Raw genomic sequence first — 12750 nt, forward strand, 5'->3', positions numbered from 1 at the left:
AGACAGGTTAGCAGTCAGGAGTAACTGACTACCTTGGAATACAGCACATAGAAACACTCTAAGCAGAATGTAGAACGAGCATGGTTAAAGCAACATGACATAATTACACAACATAACAGCTATGCCAGTGCTTGTTTTTCTCTGGTGAACGGTGCATCTCTTTTATGTGGATTGGCGATGTAGCACACGTCAGGATCCAGCAAGTGGCGCTGTTGAGCTGCAGCTCAGTTAACTAGTCCTATCAGAGACGATTTGAGGCTCACGGGAAACCTAAAGTACAGATACTATGCATTACGTTCCGCGTGGTGACGTAAGCACGTAACGCGTCAAAGCTTTGTGCGTCCTCCCAACACTGACTGCAGCTTTAACCCTATTTACAGTTAACCCCCTGTTTAGCCTACCGTAGACACATTTCGGCTCAGCTGTGGTTTTTGCGGCATCAGAACGTATCCATGAGCAAGAGGAAGGCACCAGAGCAGAGTCCCAACGAGGGCATCACCGACTTTCTGACTGGTGAGATGATTTGGAGCAAGTAAAAAGGGAGTGGGAAGGGACTGCGAGACTACATCACACGTCTATACCACTCCTAATGATTCAGCGAGGACATCACGGTATTTGGGACCATTGCGGGAACAAATGGGGGGAAGCGATAGTAAAGATGAACTGGTGGAGGCGAAGGGATTGCAAGCAACAAGGTGGGCTAATGTGTGAAGGAGGGGAGAACGAGGACAATAGGCGACTAGGAGCCAGAGACGTGGCAGCTTGGGAAGCATAACAAGTGACAAGTAAGGAGAGAGAAGTCGCATGAGATCTCATAGGAAAAGTCCAGCGAGAACATTATCTAAATTACAATGTGGCAAACGGGAGGAGGGCGGTGGAGCAAACCACTACGGTGAACTATTCAGTCCAAAGCAGTACACCTAGTAGGGTGTGGAACTAAAAATAGGGTTGCCACCTCGAGGCAGAACACAGTATGAAGCACTACATAAAGAAGCAAGTTATTAGTACATTGTTTTAATATATACTTTTATTGATGGTATTTATAAAGTACTATTGTAGCTCCAGATTTAAGCAGATAGCGCTATACATAGCAACAAAACCGGAGTAAAGACAGTGGCGGCTGGTGAAGTTTTAGAGTGGTGAGGCGGGCCTCGTCCTTTGGGGAGTGGAGCATACGGGGAGGCTCGTAGCGGGGTGTGGCATGGTATTTTCGGGGAGGCCTATCACCATTTTCTGTGCAAGTCTAATTTTTGGAAATCTGATAAAATAATGCATTTTCTAATGCACCACAGTTATGGCTGTCTTCTAGTGCCCCCACAATACCATGGTTTAATGGTTTTTGGTGGCATTAGGCCCCATGACATTTATAGCTAAAATGCATTCACCATAAGCAAGGGGACTACCTGTACCATAGAATCTGCTCATTAGTGGCTGATTTACACAAAGTAAAACTAGAAAAAAGTGATAAATCAGGGCTTACACAACCTAAATTATGTGATCCTAGGTAAACATTTAAATAAAAATAAAAAAATAAATAAAAATAAAAAATAAAATCTCACCAAAGCTCTTTTCATCATTTTCGGGTATTAAAGCACACTAAATCAAATATGTATGTTCAGAATGCCAGTTGTACAAAAACCATTAGGGCTGACTTCAGGTCGAGTTCTGCAGTCTCTTTATAAAAACTACACAGAAATGCACAAATAGGTAAAAACCAAAGGCTTAACATAAAGTCTAATAGACACTCATTTACTGTCTGATTTGTAAGGTGAAACCAGAAAATGTGAATAAATCCGTGCTTCCTTACTTAAACTGAGTGATCTTAGGCACATTTTCACCTTCAGAAAACAAAAAAACATCACGAACGTATGAAAGCCCTTTCAAATATGTGCATTCAGAAAACCAGCTATACAAAAATCATCATGCGTGGATATGAAAGTACTTTAAAATATGTGCGTGGCCATGAAGGCCAGTATTACATAAATCATTACGGTCAATCAAAGCACTTTCAAATGGGTGCATGAATGTCAGTTGTGTACACAGACCATTAGCCCTGCTTACGATGTGAGTTCTAACAGTCGCATTATAAAAACAACAGTGAAATGCATAAAGAGGAAAAACGAAAGCACACAAACAATTGCTAATCTAAAGTTTTCAGGGGCAGACGGAGCCGTAAAATGTAAACCTCTCACCTCGTGGACCACTGGCTTGGGGGCTGTAGGGCACCATCTGGAGTCTCCAGACACCATCCCGAGTCACACACAATTGTATTGCTCATCAGCACCACCTTTGCTAATGCAGTTGCGAATCTCCTCCTAGCAGCCAGAGAGTACAGCTGTGTAGTGTCATAAATGTGTTTTATACCACTACTAATCATGGCCCTTACAAAATGCAGCGTGGTATCAGAGTCTGTGCAGTGTCTTCAAAAATAACAAACTGCGCAGACTCGAGTTTTTGACTTCCCGCCGACCTGCTGCCTTTTTCCTGCCCTTTCCCACCTCGTCACCGGGTGAACCAACCCTGTGACAAGTTGGGAAAGGGTGGGGGTGACTGTGCTCTCAATTCCATGAGGGTCATGAAGCCCTAGCACTGCAGGGCTTCAGTCTAAAACGCCCGGGGGTAATTTTACTCGAACATCCTCGGGGGTGGAGCCTGGCCCTCAATGCTATGTGTTTACCAAGCGGATGACCTCACAGGCCTCAGGGCTGTGAAATCATCAGCCCGGCAACTAGTGTAAATGTTGCGACCGCCCAGGCAAGAAGTGTCATTCAGCGTCATTACCCCCTCATGGGTCCTCCCCGTCCTAGTCCTAACAACGTGAGGCAGTCCTGCCTCCACCCAGCCAATCACAACGCCAGTATTCAAAAGTTACATAAGCCCCTCCCACCTACCGCCATGCCTATTTTTTTTCTGCTCCGACGGTGGTCGGAACGCTGGTGCTCCCGGTTCCTGTTTCTGGCTTTCTTCAGGACGGTGCCGTGAGTGTTTCATTTGCAGTTTTATGCTTCTGCGTTATTTTACTGTGTGAATTTCACAGGAGTATTTCATTTGCAGTTATTTACTTCTGCATTGTTTCCTGTGGGTTTTTCTCTCTGCGCGGCTGCTCCGGTCACCCGGTCAGCTGCGCTCCTGTTCTGGGGTCAGGGACTCTCCCCGTTCATTTGCTGGGCTGGGGCGTGGAGTTTTCGTGGTGTCCTGGCCCGGGTCGTTCCGGCGCTGTGGTTCTAGTGCAGCGTCTGGCCCCCACGGTCATGGTCTTTTGACCTGGGGCTGTGGTTGGAGACTACAGGGCTGCCCTTGTAATTTTCGCCGGTCTCATGTTGTGTGATTTGGTGATTGGGGGCAGTGTTGCTGGGCACTTCCTTTGTTGTGTGGTGAGTTCCTGTTTGGTTCAGTTGCTTGGGTTCACTCACCATGTGTGAAGGGTCGTCTTCACCTGTGCCTGCCTGGGCTGTTTCCATGCGGCATAGTTTCCAGGTTCTGCAGGTGGATGACATTTTTGCAGATTCTGGGGCAGCGCTGAATACTGTGAAGGGCTACTGGTGTTCACAAGATCTTCCTGCCTATGCTGTCCAATTACCTGGGTTGATATAGTTTCAATCTGTGCTTTTCCACAGTTGTTGGTATTGGCTGCCCAGTATGCGCTGCCAGGGCCTACTTTGCGTTGTCCTGAGGATAGGTTTTTATTAGGGTGATGCTGGGTTGTGGCCCTATGTTAGACCTATCTGCATCTGGGGATACTCTAACCAACATTATTTATTTTTGTCTCCCTTAGCCTTCCAGAGTTTCTGTTTTTATTTTTTCTATATGTCCACCAGGATTTTTCAGTGCTGTCAGGGGGCTAGGTGTTCCTTGGCTATGACGCCATTTTTCCCTCATAACCTGTGAGGCCTAGTCAGCCCCTTGAAAATCTAGGAACATCCAGAAACCTAAAATGGTGTCCACCAACTGCCATAACGGACACTACTGGAAAACAGGCCATAGGCTAACATAAGGAATTTTCTAGAAGCAACCAGTGACTTCTGCAGGTCTCAGGCCACCCTATAAAAGGCCAGTGACCAGCAGCCATTTGGTGCATTACTTGAGGTGACCAGTGTGGAGAGAGGCGACTTGAGGAGGAGGATTGTGCACTAGTGGTGACAAGATCGACCTGCGGGGCCGGCTGTCGCTTTACTGGGAAGTGCCCCCACCTAGGCTGACCAAACCCCACTGTTTCAGCAACCATCTTCAAGTTATCAGGGACTCTGTGACGAGTCTGTCAAGAACTGTAATCCCTGAAGTGTGGCTACCAGGGACCTGTTAGTCCCATCCTAAAGGTCGTGTGCAGAGGGGGCGAGCTGGGACCCAGCCCCAAGCTAACTGACCCTAAATTCAGGGGGTAACAAATAGAAATACTCGCGACTGCAGCGCTCCAGTTCGACACCCTCCCTTGACGGGGAAAGCGGCAAAACCAGCTGTCGTCCCTACCTGGAAGCGACGCTGCCGCCGAGTGCATTTCCTGACGTGAGGGCAACAGAAGAGGGAGAGCCCAGCTGACTCGTATCGTCATTAGAAGAGCTCCGTTGAGGCGCCGGAAGAGGCGGGAAGCGAAGCAGAGCCCAGCTGATCGCCGGCGAAGCGGAGAAGGACGCCGTCGCGTCAGAAGAGGTGCGCTGAGCCGGAACCGGCAAGAAGGACCCAGCGTGTCTGAAGAGGCGGGCGCAAGGCGGAGTCAGGAGGGGCCGGTCGCGTCATCGGAGGTGCGTCAAGGCGGAGCTCCAGTCAGCGGGAACATCGAGGAGGCAGAAGCGCCACATCGGACGCCTCGGTGGAGCACCTCGGACTGGGGTAGGCTTCTCTGTCACGCCACGACAACTGCTGGAAGACTTCCCCGGCACCGCGTGACACGGGCAACGCCAGCTGTATCGTCTGCAAAGCCAGAAGTAAGCCGGGGAGTGAGGGAGTGGGAGGCGGCTGTGCCGGCATTGTATAACCCCTGTGACTGAACAGCAAACACGGTTATGAAGTGTTGAGGCCTTCCCAGTAGACCTTGGGGGAACTTGACTTCTGCTTATTAACTCCAGGCACGAACTGTCAGGTTCAAGTACTTGTGCCAGTGGTCAAGGGACTGGGCCAGAGAAATACATTGAAGTTAGAACTTTCTGTCAGGTTCTCAATCATTACACCCCTGGAGTTGGAACCCTTAACAGAGAGGTGTAGCCATTCAGTAAACAAGGGGGGAAGCCTTATTAACTCCTCTTGCCTCCTATTTAGCTTTTTAGTTGGCTGTGAGCTCTGAGAACAGCGCTGCTGGGGGTAGGAGATTGTCGTGCTTGAGCAGAGCGCTGAGAACAAGAAGGGTAATGAAATGTACATGCCAGGTCTGTAATGTAAATGTGTAACCTGTATAGTGAATATTTCTGACTGTGATGTCTGATTGATAAAGTAATTTTGTGTGATTGATAACAGTTTCTTACAAGGGAAATGTACCTATGAATTAGCATTCCTAGAGTGGGAAATATACTGAGGTTGGTGTAACACAGGTGCATTATTGCTAAACTAATTGTAAACCCATTTTGCATAAGAAGAAGAGTCATATTATTTTTATAAAAGGTACTGGTATTTTTCCAAAAATCGGTGTTGTCTTTTGTTTTAGTGGTTAATCACTGAGTTACTGTGAGTGGGTTTCGTAAGCACTTAACCAACGCCTTGAGTTTAGCTGTATCCACTACTGTGCCAGGCTACCATATGTAGTCTAGGATACCCTAGGTCCAACATAATTGGTGTTTCAGCGGTGGGATTACGGATTTGTGCTTACACTCACTTAGTAGTAACGCAGTGCCTACCACGGGACCCCACCTGGAGTTTTCTCCCTGCGGCCCTCCTAATCTAAATTTTGCTTTTTCTAAATTAACTACTGGTGGTGGGTGGAGGTTGACCCCAGGTCACTTTTTGGATTTCTCCTGTGTAAAGTTTATACTCTAAGTAGAAATGGAGGTAAATGTGGAAGAGCTGGAAAATTATACCGTGACCCAACTAAAGGAATGGTGTCAGCAGCAGGGGGTGTTTTTTAAGAAAGGCGCCAGGAAAGTTGAGCTGCTGACCAGTATCCGGGCATGGGTGGAGGCTCATTCCGGGGAGGAAATAGATCCTGAGGGAAGTGACAGGGACACTGTCCTGGAGACCGCAACACTGTACCAGGCGGGAGGGGGGAACCTTTTAACAGGTCCTAGGACACCTTCCAGAGTGGGCAGTAGTGTCTCGGAGAGGGGATTGACCGACGCTGAGTTAGAGGATAGGAGGGAGGAGAGGAGGATGAGAATAGAATTAGCCAGGATGGACATGGAAAGGGAGGACAAGAGGTTGGCGCATGAGCGGACCATCAAAGAGATGGATTTACAAGCCCTAAACCTAAGAACCCCCAAATCTGAGAATGGTGGCAGCGATACCCAGACCAACATCAGAGAACCCAGACCTTACCTACCAAAAGATATTATGGCATGCTATGTACCCAGTGATGATATTGCAAAATGGCTAGCCACCTACGAGGTCTCACTGAGGTCCCATGGGATCTTGGAAGCCCACTGGGGGGGTGGGTTATATAAATACATGACCCCCACTGGCAGGGATACCTTGTTGGCCCTAGATCAAAGTGAACAGACCTACTACCCTGCTATGAAGTCGGCGCTGTTAAGAAAGTTTGGGTTGACCCCTGAGAAGTATAGGCAAAAGTTCCGGGGCAGCCACAAACTAGGCACGCAGAACTGGGTAGACTTCTTGGATTACGCCGGGAAGGCCCTGGAGGGTTGGGTGAGAGGCAGCGAGGTAGGGGACTATGAGGGTCTATATGACCTCATACTCAAGGAACACCTACTCGAGAAATGTCTTCCCGAACTACGACAGCATCTGGTGGACAGCAAGCTGACCAGCCCCAGGAAGCTTGCTGAGGAGGCGGACATCTGGGTTAGTACCCGGGTGTCAACTAAGGGGACTGGAGGGGATTCCCAGAAGCATGGACAGGGCGCCCCCCAGAAGAAAGAGGGAGGGGAAAATAAGAGGGAGTTCTCAAAAGGGCCACAAAATACTTCGCAAGGAAGGGGCAGAGGATTCATCCCTAAGAGTAACCCCCCTCGCAACCCTACCCCTGGCCAAAGCCAGCAGCCAAGGGTTGTTCATTGTTTTGAGGGTGGTGGTGTGGGACACTATAAGGGAGATGTGAGATGCCCAAAAAGACCACCCCCTCCCACTGGAGGAAAAGCCCCGGGAATAACTAGTGTAGTGCTCGGGGAGGAGATGCCTTTGGGTAACGGAGGGGAGCGGGCGGGTGTCACTTTAGTGTCCCTGGGAGATAAGGAGGTGGTTCCAAAGACCCAACTGCCCTCTAATACTACTAAGTATGAGCAGTGGGTCACCATCAACGGCCGTAGAGGGGAGGCTCTGAGAGATACAGGAGCCAGCATGACTATGGTAAGGAGTCAGCTGGTGTCTCCAGAGCAGGTCATCCCAGATGTACTCCATCCCGCCGTAATGGCTTTCGGCAGATTGGGCCACTACCCTGTGGCTGAGGTTCCCTTTGAGTGGGGAGGGGTTGCAGGTCCACTTCGAGTTGCCGTAAGCCCTGCCGTGCCTGTTGACTGCCTGTTAGGGAATGATATGGAGCACAATGCTTGGAGGAGGGTGGAGTACCAGACTCACTCTGAGATGCTGGGACCCCCTGACTGGACTTGTGTCAGCACAAGGTCCGCGACTGCCCGAAGTGGGAGTTCACTTACGCTGGAGCCTGGAACAATGGCCCAGCCGGCTGCCAGAGAGGAGGACAGGAGGCCGGAGGACCCTGCCTCGACATCTCCACCTCGTGAGACAGACGGGCCACCTGCGGAGGTGGATCTGGAGTCCACAGGGGAGAATGTTGCTTCCCTGGAGAACCTACCCATCCCTACTGAATGGCATGTGGAGGGAGGTCCTTCCCGGGAAGAGTTCTGCAAAGCTCAGAAGGAGTGTCCTACTCTCGAGGGGCTGCGGCAACAGGCCAAAGCCCAGGCAGCAGGAAACATTGTAGGGAGCTACCAGATTTACTGGGAGGATGGACTCCTCTACAGTGAGCCCAAGGCACCTGGACATGGTTCATCCAGGGCCTTGGTGGTCCCTCAATGCTTTAGAGCCTTTCTTTTGGAACTGGCTCATGAGATACCATTGGCAGGACACCTAGGACAGGACAAGACCTTTGCCCGGCTTGTCCCCCACTTCTACTGGCCTCGAATGAAAGTGGCGTCTGATACATATTGTCGGACGTGTGTGTCTTGCCAAGCCAGTGGGAAAACAGGGGTGAAGCTAAAAGCTCCCCTGGAACCACTACCTGTCGTTAGCACCCCCTTTGAGAGGGTGGGCATCGACATTGTAGGGCCATTGGATCCACCAACTTCAGCTGGTCACCGGTTCATACTGGTTTTGGTGGATCATGCCACACGGTACCCAGAGGCAATTCCTCTGAGGACCATTACTGCACCTGCAGTGGCAAGGGCCCTGATGGGGATCTTCACCCGAGTGGGTTTCCCCAAGGAGGTTGTGTCCGACAGGGGGACTAACTTCCTTTCAGCATACATGCCGGCTATGTGGAAGGAGTGCGGCGTTACCTATCGGTTTACCACTCCTTATCACCCACAAACCAATGGTCTTGTGGAAAGGTTTAACAAAACCTTGAAAGGTATGATACGGAGTCTACCTGAGAGCCTGCGGAGGAAATGGGACGTCCTCCTACCCTGTCTCTTGTTTTCCTACAGGGAAGTGCCACAGAAGGGAGTGGGCTTCAGCCCCTTCGAACTTTTGTACGGGCACCCTGTACGGGGACCTCTCAGCCTGGTGAAAGACGGATGGGAACAGACTCCCAGGAAGCTTCCCCAGGACGTGGTGAGCTACATGCTGGCCTTCCGGAGCCAAATGGCTAAGTTGTGGAAGCAGGCTTCAGACAACTTGGAGGCCAGCCAGGCAGTTATGAAGGAGTGGTATGACCACAATGCTCACCCAGTGGAACTGGAGCCTGGACAGAAAGTGTGGGTAATGGAACCTGGAGAGCTAAATGCCCTCCAGGACCGTTGGACAGGCCCCTTTGAGGTTTTGGAGAAAAAGGGTAAGTCCACCTACTTGGTGGATCTTAAGACCCCGAGGCAGCCCCACAGGGTGCTGCATGCCAATCGCCTCAAGCCACATCATGAGAGGCCCGAGGTTGTCTTAATGATGGTGACCGATGGAGCAGAGGAGGAGGAAAGCGAACCCCTTCCTGATCTTCTCTCGTCCCAAGAAAAGGATGGGTCGGTGGAGGGAGTGATTCTTTCGCCATCCCTGACTCCTGAACAGCAGAGTGATTGCCGCCAGATCCTGGGGCAATTTTCTTCTCTGTTCTCCCTTGTCCCGGGTAGGACCCACCTGTGTACCCATGACGTGGACACGGGAGACAGCCCACCTGTGAAGTCTAAAATCTACCGGCTGTCGGACAAGGTGAAGGCCAGCATCAAAAGTGAAGTCGCCAAGATGCTGGAGCTAGGAGTGATTGAACCTTCTGGTAGCCCTTGGTCTAGCCCGGTGGTTTTGGTACCAAAAGCTGCCCCACCAGGCACCCCACCTGAATTGAGATTCTGTGTGGACTACCGAGGCTTAAATTCAGTAACCAAGACTGATGCACATCCCATCCCACGGGCGGATGAGCTTATCGACCGGCTGGGCGCTGCCCAATACTTAAGTACCTTTGACCTAACTTCAGGGTACTGGCAGATTTCCCTTACCGAGGGGGCGAAGGAAAGGTCAGCCTTCTCTACACCTCAGGGACACTACCAATTTCGTGTGATGCCCTTTGGGCTCAAGAACGCCCCTGCCACTTTTCAGCGGCTGGTGAACAGGGTCCTTTCTGGAATGGAAGCTTTTTCTGCTGCTTACCTGGACGACATTGCTGTCTTCAGTAGCAGCTGGGAGGACCATTTGCAGCACCTGCAAGCTGTTCTTCATGCCCTGCAACAGGCTGGCTTGACAATCAAGGCCAGCAAGTGTCAGATCGGACAGGGGTCGGTGGTGTACCTAGGTCACTTGGTGGGCAGAGGGACGGTGCAGCCCATCCAGGCAAAGATTGAGGCTATCATCGCCTGGGAGCCCCCCAAGACTCAAACTGAGGTCCGAGCCTTCCTGGGCCTCGCTGGATACTACTGTTGCTTCGTGAAGGGGTATGGCACCATTGTGGCACCCCTCACTGAACTCACTTCCAAGAAACAACCCCGACGGGTAGTCTGGACGGAGGCTTGCCAGCGAGCCTTCATGACCTTGAAACAGGCATTGTGTTCCGCTCCCATTCTCAAGGCCCCTGATTTTGCTAGAGAATTCATTGTCCAAACAGATGCGTCAGAACATGGCATTGGGGCAGTGTTATCGCAGCTAAATGATGAGGGCTTGGATCAACCCGTGGTCTTCCTGTCTAGGAGACTACTCCCCAGGGAAAGGAGATGGAGTACAATTGAGAGAGAAGCTTTTGCGGTGGTTTGGGCTCTGAAGAAGCTGCGGCCATACTTGTTTGGCTCGCACTTCCTGGTTCAGACTGACCATCGCCCCCTTCGTTGGCTAATGCAAATGAAGGGGGAGAATCCCAAGTTGCTAGGGTGGTCCATCTCCCTACAGGGAATGGACTTTAGGGTGGAACACAGGCCTGGATCGGACCATGCCAACGCAGACGGTCTATCCAGGTATTTCCGCCTTAGTGATGAGAACTCCCAAGGGATTGGGTAGATCTCCCCACTTTCAGCTGGGGGGGACGCGTGTTAGACCTGTCTGCATCTGGGGATACTCTAACCAACATTATTTATTTTTGTCTCCCTTAGCCTTCCAGAGTTTCTGTTTTTTTTTTTCTATATGTCCACCAGGATTTTTCAGTGCTGTCAGGGGGCTAGGTGTTCCTTGGCTATGACGCCATTTTTCCCTCATAACCTGTGAGGCCTAGTCAGCCCTTGAAAATCTAGGAACATCCAGAAACCTAAAATGGTGTCCACCAACTGCCATAACGGACACTACTGAAAAACAGGCCATAGGCTAACATAAGGAATTTTCTAGAAGCAACCAGTGACTTCTGCAGGTCTCAGGCCACCCTATAAAAGGCCAGTGACCAGCAGCCATTTGGTGCATTACTTGAGGTGACCAGTGTGGAGAGAGGCGACTTGAGGAGGAGGATTGTGCACTAGTGGTGACAAGATCGACCTGCGGGGCCGGCTGTCGCTTTACTGGGAAGTGCCCCCACCTAAGCTGACCAAACCCCACTGTTTCAGCAACCATCTTCAAGTTATCAGGGACTCTGTGACGAGTCTGTCAAGAACTGTAATCCCTGAAGTGTGGCTACCAGGGACCTGTTAGTCCCATCCTGAAGGTCGTGTGCAGAGGGGGCGAGCTGGGACCCAGCCCCAAGCTAACTGACCCTAAATTCAGGGGGTAACAAATAGAAATACTCGCGACTGCAGCGCTCCAGTTCGACACCCTCCCTTGACGGGGAAAGCGGCAAAACCAGCTGTCGTCCCTACCTGGAAGCGACGCTGCCGCCGAGTGCATTTCCTGACGTGAGGGCAACAGAAGAGGGAGAGCCCAGCTGACTCGTATCGTCATTAGAAGAGCTCCGTTGAGGCGCCGGAAGAGGCGGGAAGCGAAGCAGAGCCCAGCTGATCGCCGGCGAAGCGGAGAAGGACGCCGTCGCGTCAGAAGAGGTGCGCTGAGCCGGAACCGGCAAGAAGGACCCAGCGCGTCTGAAGAGGCGGGCGCAAGGCGGAGTCAGGAGGGGCCGGTCGCGTCATCGGAGGTGCGTCAAGGCGGAGCTCCAGTCAGCGGGAACATCGAGGAGGCAGAAGCGCCACATCGGATGCCTCGGTGGAGCACCTCGGACTGGGGTAGGCTTCTCTGTCACGCCACGACAACTGCTGGAAGACTTCCCCGGCACCGCGTGACACGGGCAACGCCAGCTGTATCGTCTGCAAAGCCAGAAGTAAGCCGGGGAGTGAGGGAGTGGGAGGCGGCTGTGCCGGCATTGTATAACCCCTGTGACTGAACAGCAAACACGGTTATGAAGTGTTGAGGCCTTCCCAGTAGACCTTGGGGGAACTTGACTTCTGCTTATTAACTCCAGGCACGAACTGTCGGGTTCAAGTACTTGTGCCAGTGGTCAAGGGACTGGGCCAGAGAAATACATTGAAGTTAGAACTTTCTGTCAGGTTCTCAATCATTACACCCCTGGAGTTGGAACCCTTAACAGAGAGGTGTAGCCATTCAGTAAACAAGGGGGGAAGCCTTATTAACTCCTCTTGTCCCCTATTTAGCTTTTTAGTTGGCTGTGAGCTCTGAGAACAGCGCTGCTGGGGGTAGGAGATTGTCGTGCTTGAGCAGAGCGCTGAGAACAAGAAGGGTAATGAAATGTACATGCCAGGTCTGTAATGTAAATGTGTAACCTGTATAGTGAATATTTCTGACTGTGATGTCTGATTGATAAAGTAATTTTGTGGGATTGATAACAGTTTCTTACAAGGGAAATGTACCTATGAATTAGCATTCCTAGAGTGGGAAATATACTGAGGTTGGTGTAACACAGGTGCATTATTGCTAAACTAATTGTAAACCCATTTTGCATAAGAAGAAGAGTCATATTATTTTTATAAAAGGTACTGGTATTTTTCCAAAAATCGGTGTTGTGTCTTTTGTTTTAGTGGTTAATCACTGAGTTACTGTGAGTGGGTTTCGTAAGCACTTAACCAACGC

At 50.8% G+C, this 12750-nt stretch overlaps 1 protein-coding gene across 1 annotated transcript in view; it reads left to right on the forward strand.

Moving 5' to 3' along the window:
- Positions 1 to 298: 298 nt before the first annotated feature.
- POLB (DNA polymerase beta) overlaps positions 299 to 12750 on the forward strand; it is a 162674-nt gene continuing 150222 nt past the window's right edge. The window contains exon 1 of the mRNA XM_086943578.1: positions 299 to 513. Coding sequence (XP_086799704.1) covers positions 453 to 513 — 61 coding nt within the window. The 5' untranslated portion in view covers positions 299 to 452. The remainder of the gene's footprint in view (positions 514 to 12750) is intronic.

This window comes from Lissotriton vulgaris, chromosome 11, assembly GCF_964263255.1.
Source record: "Lissotriton vulgaris chromosome 11, aLisVul1.2, whole genome shotgun sequence".
Classification (NCBI taxonomy): Eukaryota; Metazoa; Chordata; class Amphibia; order Caudata; family Salamandridae; genus Lissotriton; species Lissotriton vulgaris.